Consider the following 8,450-nt stretch of genomic DNA (forward strand, 5'->3'; position numbering starts at 1 on the left):
AATAGAGTAGATACATATTGATTAAGTGATTTTTCATTTATACATTTACACATGCCAGATTTCTCATTCATCTTAAAATGGAAGTCGCTTAACTAGAGTGTAGACTTGAAGGGCTCAACTCTCCCATGTGCTGGGGCAGCTCTGGGGCAGTCTGGCTGCACAGTGTCCCTAAAATCAGCTTCCTGGAGGACTGCCCCAATGTAGAGAAATCACAAGGTGGCAGAGTGTTGCCACAGTGGTTCCTATATGTCCCAACTCACAGCTGACATTATAGGGGCATAGCTAGGGAAAAAGGGGTGTGACTAGGGCTCCTTTACATTCAGCGGCTCACAGGCTTTTGAAATGCCTCTTAGGGGTAGGAAGAGGCTGATGTAGGAGCTACTATAGAGTCTCTACACCACCTGAGGTTCCCACTGAAATATATCAGGTGGCACAAAGGGAGGAAAAACCACTGATAAGCCCCCTGCTTAGCGTTCCTTTGGTACAAAGGAGTCTGCACCATGTATAGAACCAGAAAGAGTGGTCACTTACTTAATGGTTCTTCGAGATACATTGTCTGCATAGATTCCACTTTTGGTGGTGTGCATGAGGTTGGATTCTTTTTTGAATAGCAGTGTCCATTGGGGCCACACATGCTCCCTGAGAGACCTTGTGACCCCTGTAGTTAAGGGTATAAGAAGCAGGGAGGCCCCAACTGCTTCTCAGTTCCTTTGCTAATAAAGAATTCCATATAGCAGGATTCTGAATTAGCAGGTATGGAGGGCTGGTAGTGGAATCAGCGTGGACAATACATTTCAAAGAACCACAGTTACCGTTTTTTCTTTCTGCAAGTGATTGTCTACACAGGTTCCACTCTGGGGGTAGGTCTACACCGCAATTAGACACCTGCAGCTGGCCTGTGCCAGTTGACTCAGGTTCATGAGTAAGGCTAAGAATTTATCACAGATATTTTTAGTAAAAGTCACGGACAGGTCACGGGCAATAATGAAAAATTCACGGAAGCCCCTGACCTGTTCCTGACTTTTAATAAAAATATCCATGAAAAAATGGGGAGCCTGGGCAGCTGCGGGTGGGCTGGGAGCTCTAGGGGCCCTCTCTGCTGGTGACTCCAAGCTGCAGGGGTTCCCCCGGCGCCTGTGGAGGTGGAGAACTCCGGAGGTTCCCCCTGGTGCCCATGGCGGCCAGGAGCAGCAGGGGGGTCTGCCTGCCACCTGCAGTGGCTGGGAGCTGCACGGGGCTCCCGCCGCCTTGGGTAGCAGGGGTATCCCGCAGCTCCCTGCCTCCATAGGCGGCAGGGGACCCTGCATCTCCCAGCTGGCACTGGCTGAAGTCACAGAGGTCTTTGGAAGTCACAGATTCCGTGACTTCCATGACCTTCATGACTAAATCGCAGCCTTACTCATGAGGCTTGGACTAAGGGGCTGTTTAATTGCAGTGTAAACATCTGGGCCCAAGCTGGAGCTTGGGCTGTAGAACTCTGCGAGGTGGGAGGGTCCCAGAGTTCGGGCTGTAGCCTGAGCCAGAAGTCTACACTACAATGAAACAGACTTGCAACTTGAGCCGTGAGAGCTCTAGTCAGCTGGCACAGGCCAGCTGTGGCTTTTTATTTGAAGTGTAGTCATATCCTTGGTGACTCGCAAGCAATATCTCATCCTCAGAGACGGGTAAAAGGAGTCCTACTTAAAGATCGATTGATGGATTGTTCTGCCTAAACATCTAATCTAGAGGCCTGCACAAAGGCATAGTGAATGGTAAAATTATGGACTGATCCATGGTGCCACCAGATATATCTCAGACGTTGGGATACTGTTCAAGGAGGCGGTAGAAGCTGCCTGGGCTCAAATAGATTGAAACAATGTATCCAGGAATGTCTGTCTTAGTTAGTTAGTACATAGCAAGTTCATATACAGTCTAATACCCATTTAGTCTCTGAGGGTATTGGTTGTCCTCTCATTGGTTCCACAAATGCAACACATAATTTATGTGTGGCTCAAATTGATCTAGTCTTGTCTATATAAAAGGGCAATGTTCTCACCGAAATCCAAGGTGTTTGAAGTTTTGCTTTGGCTGATGTGAAAGTTCGAGGCTGGAAATTAGGATGAAGCTTGGAAGTGAGTTTGTTTCTAAGGAGAGCCTGGCATAAGCTCCTGAAGTGGCATTACATGCCCATCATTTATGGGCTTTGCTGTGTCACAAGATGGACAAATCTTGAATCCTGGAGATTTTGGGCCTAACAGAGGGATGTAGCCCTTGGGAGAGAGGGGAGGCAGGAGGTGGCAAGGAAACCTATCAATGCCGCAAGCAGCTAGATTGGTGATATATATAATTTTTTTAAACCAATGGGTTAACTAAAATGTATCAAAGTGAATCTAGGTAACTAACAATAACTAATCGTTCTGTAGGTGAAGAGACACAGGCTCTGTGGGGTTCTGTCTCATAGCCATGGGTGCTAAGAAGGAACCGAAAGGCAATTGAGGCTGCCCCACCTCTTATACCCTTGGCTACAATGGTCACAAATAATCCCAGGGCTCAGGCACAGCCCCAGTGGACACATCTATTCAAGAAGAATCTGATCTCGCATCCAGGGCCGGCTCCAGGCACCAGCTTAACAAGCAGGTGCTTGGGGAGGCCAAGTGAGAGGGGTGGCACCTGCGGCAATTCGGGGGCAGGTGGTCCCTCACTCCCTCTAGGAGCCAAGGACCTGCCGCCGCCGATCGCGGCTTTTATTTTTTAATTATTTTTTTGCTTGGGGCGGCAGAAATGCTGGAGCCGGCCATGCTCGCATCCATGGGGAGCATAATCACCACTAAGATTGGAATCTGTGTAAACAAACAGTCAAAGAAGAAGAGGTGACTCCTAAACACATGAGGTGTTCTGAGGCCAGGGAAGAAGAGCGAGCAGTGGGAGTGGCTAAGGCTCAAGGAGCTCCAGATTCCAGATGCTGAACATTCCCTCAGAGACAATAGCAAGTTGGATGAAATTAGAACAGTCCCCAGGCTACTCTAACTTATACTTGGGCTGGGTAGAGAATCAGGGAGCCAAAGGACTCCTTGATGGCCCACTGCAATAAAGAATCTTCCCATTATTTTCAAATTCAAATTTTTTAGTTTGTTTATTTTTGCAAGATCCCAAATGTGCTTACTTATGGATAAAGACTGAATAATTGATCACAGGCCACTCTTAGAATAATCTCACAGCGTTTAAGTCAGAGCTCTGGCAGCAATAGCTACCTCTACCCAAAGACAGACTGATACTAATAATTTAAATAAATGCCCTCTATAGAAGCTTCTTTGGAACACAAATACAGTTTCATAAAGTTGGACAGCAGTGCTTTGCCGTGGATCAAGGGGACAAGGTCTGTTGCAAAGTAAAATACCTTTTCTAGTGGAAAATATGGTACAGTTTCCTCATCTCCTTCTTCAATGGGATTCCCTCCAAACACCACATTCACCGTACTAGTATATATCAGCCTTGGGATATTTCTTTGTTTGCAAACTACAATAATACACAAAATACATTATTTTAAGAAAAAGGGAAGAATATGAAAATCCACATGAGCTGGCAGCTAACATTTTCTTGTTAAAGGCAACTACTGCAAACATAAGAAGGGCAGTCTTTCAGTTTTAGCATTATTTTTAAATTAACATAATAGCTTTTATTCATATAGAAATATTTCATTCAAAATATCTCTTAGTGTCTATATAACACTTTGATAATGGAAAGTGCTATATGAATGCTATTGTTATTACCAAGTGCTTTACAAACTACATACATGCAACAATCACATCACCACTGAATTTCAGTCACTAGTTGGTGAGGGGTAGTTATTTCTGTGAGTACACTTTGATGGAAATAGAAAGCCCTGCTGTATTTCAGTAACATCACATTATATATTTTTACTATGTATGATTGAATTAGAAAAGGAGATCAATATGCACATGCATGTGATCATATGGAATTATAAATGACCGGCATCATCTTTTCTTACGGACTGTAGCTCTCCCTGCTGAAGTCACCTTAGCCCATGCTTGAGCAGTAGGCAGCTTTGCAGGTAGTGCTGTTGCCGCCTGTATCCCTGCCACCTCCTTGCTTATTTGTACACACCTCCATGAGGTTATCTCCATTTTCATCTTCTGAGAACTTAAGTGTGATAGGAAACAGAGATGTCTTCCCAAATGTCTCAGTGGAAAAAAGTTTCCCAAACCATCGTCTCAGGGATTGAGGAAAAAAGGTGGAGACAGCCTTCCAAGTGTTATGAAGGAGAACAGAATGCTCCTCACACCTTCCTTTTCCAAAGTGCTATGGAGGAAAACTCCACCAAAATATGAGAGAGAAAACAAAACAAAAAAATCTTTGGCCAAATGGGATTCAAATCCACCATCCCTAATATTACAGCTGACTCATTAATCCCTTGTGCCAGTGTTCTGGTTGGGTTTGAGGTTTCCACACTCCATTTTTGTATGTAGGAACTCTTATGCAGACACATGCATGGCTATACTAGGTAGTGCAGGGGTAGGCAACCTATGGCACGTATGCCGAAGGCGGCACGCAAGCTGATTTTCAGTGGCACTCACACTGCCCGGGTCCTGGCCACTGGTCCGGAGGGCTCTGCATTTTAATTTAATTTTAAATGAAGCTTCTTAAACATTTAAAAAACCTTATTTACTTTACATAGAACAATAGTTTAGTTATATATTATAGACTTATAGAGAGAGACCTTCTAAAAACATTAAAATGTATTATTGGCATGCAAAACCTTAAATTAAAGTGAATAAATGAGGACTCGGCACACCACTTCTGAAAGGTTGCCAACCCCCGAGTTAATGTGTGGGGAAGGAACAGCCAGAAGCATGGTCCAGCTGTGTTAGTAACAGCACCACTGCTTGGCTGCCCACAGGCTGTGGTGACAACAGCGGGGAGAGCAGCTGTCATAATAGTGACTGAGAAAATAGTTACGTGGTTGCAAATATATGGGGGAAAACTCTGCCTTTTAGCAATGTGTACTCTTGGTAAACTACCAGCACATGAGAAATCTCAGCGTGTATGTATCCACCCCAATTCTTGCTCCATTATAAACCTATGGAGACGTGACTCTGCAAATTCTGTGGCTCCAGAGATAGCCCCAACCAGAAACTAAAGAAGGAAATATTTGGAATATTTCAATGGATATGTTCCTTGATTCATTCTTGGCTTTGCTTACCACTTCACTTCAGCTATTTTTGCTCCAGGTAGACATAATCTGCCATGAAAGAGGGGGACTGTGCCTGGACAATAGGCAACACAAAAGTGGGTAAAAATTAATCCTGCTTTTGCCTTTGCTGTGAGGGCAAAAGCAAAAATAATTTTGATATGTACAATATAGTATGAAAAGCCATATCAGCAGAAACTGAACTGTTGTCATTTTCCTGAGATTGTTGCTAAATGGACAAAATATAATGGAAAAAGCCAGGTATCCTATTCACAGGCCAGTGCAAAAAGCAAATTTTCCACATAAAATATAGTAAGAAATACTTTAAATATATCATAATTATGTTACTTTAGGGCTTCATTCTGCCACCCTTACTCATGCTGAGCAGTGCCTTACTCTGTGAATAAGGATGGAAGAGTTGATCTTTGTCTGCCAAATCAATACACTAAAAACCTGAAGTGAATGGGAGTCTTTTCCACTGACTTCAATGGGCTTTGGATCAGGTCCCAAGAAGGAAAATCTAGGTACATACCATCAATGACTACTTTTGTTCCATTGACATTTATGGATTCAAACTTTTCTTTCTTTTGTAGCTAGAAATAGAGAAGTTGTACAATATCTAATTAATTAAACAATTTAAGTTCACCACACAGCTTTGTAATTGTCAAAAACGAATGCAGTTATATCTGCTTTGCTACTTATTTTATTGTTTTATTTTCTTGCAAACCTCACATCTATTTTTTGCGTCCGTTCATGTAAGTAAAGTTTAAATTAAAAAAAAAAGGGGATGGGGTGTGAAACAGATCCCAAAGCCTCAATTATCTGTTTGGCCCAAGGTATGATTGGCATAGAAATGAGAGCTGGGAGATCAGAGATTTATACACGTGTATGCTTTCCCATATTCTGGGGCCTGGCCATGGCCTTGTCCTGTCCTCCGCCATCCACCCTACCCAATAAACTAGAAGCCTCAGGGTTGCTTTAATTAATCTTTAGTACAACATTCTGATTATTTTGGGCTCTGCACTAGGTTAATGACTTGGTGCTTAGTATTTAATAAATGCCTCCTCATTCCCTAATTAGATTATTTAACCTTTATAAATAACTTTGCTTACACTTTAAACTAATTTAATTTAATCACATTAATCAGAAGCTTAAATTACTTGTAGCTGTGGGCTCAACATTTGTTTTCCACAAACATTTAAATGAATAAAATTTCACATGTATAAAAGTTTTAATAAATATAAAAAAAAGTTTGTGAATATTTTTTTCCTGTCATTTACCCACCTTTATGTGAACAATATACTGCTACTTTTAAAGGTTCCAGAGAGCTAAACAATAAGAAAACTACTCACGTGTTCCAGACCTGACATTCCATACGAAGCCACATGAAAAACACAGTCAACCCCTCCACAAGCCTTGAATACTGCTTTACAATCCCTCACATCACCCTGTGATAAATTAGAAAACAATAGATTTGGCCAGAAAGGTATCATTTATAATTTTTCATATAACTAATAATTATTGTTAAGAAAAATCTAAAAGTAATTCTGCTGCCGTTCACACAATTGCTTTGCTAACTAATATGCAATAGGCTTTTACAAAACTGTGCAGAAAAGTCCCTGATAGCGTATTTCATTTGGGACAATAAAAACGTGTATACTATGGTTTGATTGAATGGTATTATGTTTTTCACACCTGGTCCTGTAGCCCTTATGATAGCAAAACTAGTTTGACTTGAATTGGAGTAACATGTGTCTAAGAGCTGCAGGATTAGGGACCAATTCTAATAAGTCACAAGTGGGAGGGTTCAGTGATTTGCAGTGTTGCCACCCTGAGATAAGAGTGTTAAATTTTACTGTATTCATAATAGATCAGACATCAAATCTCATCTTTTGCAGTTTATTAAAACATATACAAAATCTGGTCTCCAATAGGTTATTTTAAACATGTTTCTGCTAGTTAGACATTTGCTATTTAATTGACATAAATGCTAGTTCTGTGCAAAGTTTCAAGGTAGATCATATCCCTCTAGATGGATATAAAAACAAACATGAAAGTTCTATGGCAGGGTGGTGAGATTTCAACATCAGATGTGACTCAGACTACTATCATAGAGCTAATAAAATAATATATCTTGCACCTCAAGTTCTCAACGCATTTCACAAATATGATTTTTTTTAAGCTTCACAACACCCCATGAGTCAGATAAATAATTAGATCTAGCCAGTTTACAGTTTAAGTGTAGACACACAGAGTGGTGAAGTGAAGTGCCCAAGATCACACAACAGTTCCAGTGCCAGGAATAGACCATCCAGGCATTCCAACTTCTAATCTGCTACTCTAACCACTCGATGAGAGCATCACCCTTCTGTGATTAGTTCACATATATGCTGCAATTTTTTTTTTTTTTGGTTAAAATGTGGGAAAAATTCTGTGTAGTGGATTCTGACAGCTTGATCCTCAAATGGTGTAAACTGGCAGTGCTCCATTAATTTTGATGAAATGACGCTGATTTACACCAGCTGAAAATCTTACACATACTTTCTAATGAGGTCTTTGACATTGCTTATGACAGTTCTGTGTTCCATGAAAACTGCTGAGATGACAACTTGCTGTTGTACACAAGAGTAGAACAATTCATTTAATTTGATTGTTGTTAAAATGTAATTTTACCATACCTGGAAATACATGGCTCCATTAGGAACTTCCCATATAGGCTTTTGTATATCAAAAAGAACAACAGTGATTCCTAATTTGGTGAGAGCACACCCCAGGTTGTATCCAAAGTAGCCTCCACCTCCTGTCACCAATGCCTTCGCGCTTTTAAGATATGGTCCAGCTTGTCCATTCAGTCTGCAGTCAGATGATTGGTTCCAGTGGGGCAGTACCCCATCAGCCCTAGTTTGTATCATGTTTACAGATTGAGCGTCCATTTTGAAAACTCCTTCACAGAGCTCTGGGGTGCAGATAATTCCACTAAGTTTCACATTACAAAGCTCCATTCATGACCGCAAAGGGTTTTCTTTATCTAACCTGTTTAGAAGGCATAAAGATAAATGATAATAATAGTTGCAGGATTTCCAGATATAAAAAGTAACCAATATAAATGCTCATTGATATGTTCAGTGTTAGTCGTTTTCTTTTTCATCACAAATTTCATGTGAAATGAAAAGAAATGCTGGCATTCTGCAAACATTGCACAATAACAGCTTATCAGTTATAAAATACTTTAAAAAATAGTTTATTGAAAATATTGTACCCT

General features: G+C 41.1%; 1 protein-coding gene across 1 annotated transcript in view; it reads right to left on the minus strand.

Moving 5' to 3' along the window:
• The window catches only part of LOC117884319 (putative short-chain dehydrogenase/reductase family 42E member 2), a 28,076-nt gene extending 19,861 nt beyond the window's left edge, over positions 1 to 8,215 (minus strand). Inside the window, exons 1-4 of the mRNA XM_034784633.1 lie at positions 7,867 to 8,215; positions 6,541 to 6,636; positions 5,721 to 5,781; positions 3,377 to 3,495 (exon numbers count right to left, since the gene is read on the minus strand). Of these exons, the coding sequence (XP_034640524.1) occupies positions 3,377 to 3,495; positions 5,721 to 5,781; positions 6,541 to 6,636; positions 7,867 to 8,190 (600 nt within the window). The 5' untranslated portion in view covers positions 8,191 to 8,215. The remainder of the gene's footprint in view (positions 1 to 3,376; positions 3,496 to 5,720; positions 5,782 to 6,540; positions 6,637 to 7,866) is intronic.
• Between the last annotated feature and the right edge of the window lie 235 nt (positions 8,216 to 8,450).

This window comes from Trachemys scripta, chromosome 10 (genome assembly GCF_013100865.1).
Source record: "Trachemys scripta elegans isolate TJP31775 chromosome 10, CAS_Tse_1.0, whole genome shotgun sequence".
NCBI lineage: Eukaryota > Metazoa > Chordata > Testudines > Emydidae > Trachemys > Trachemys scripta.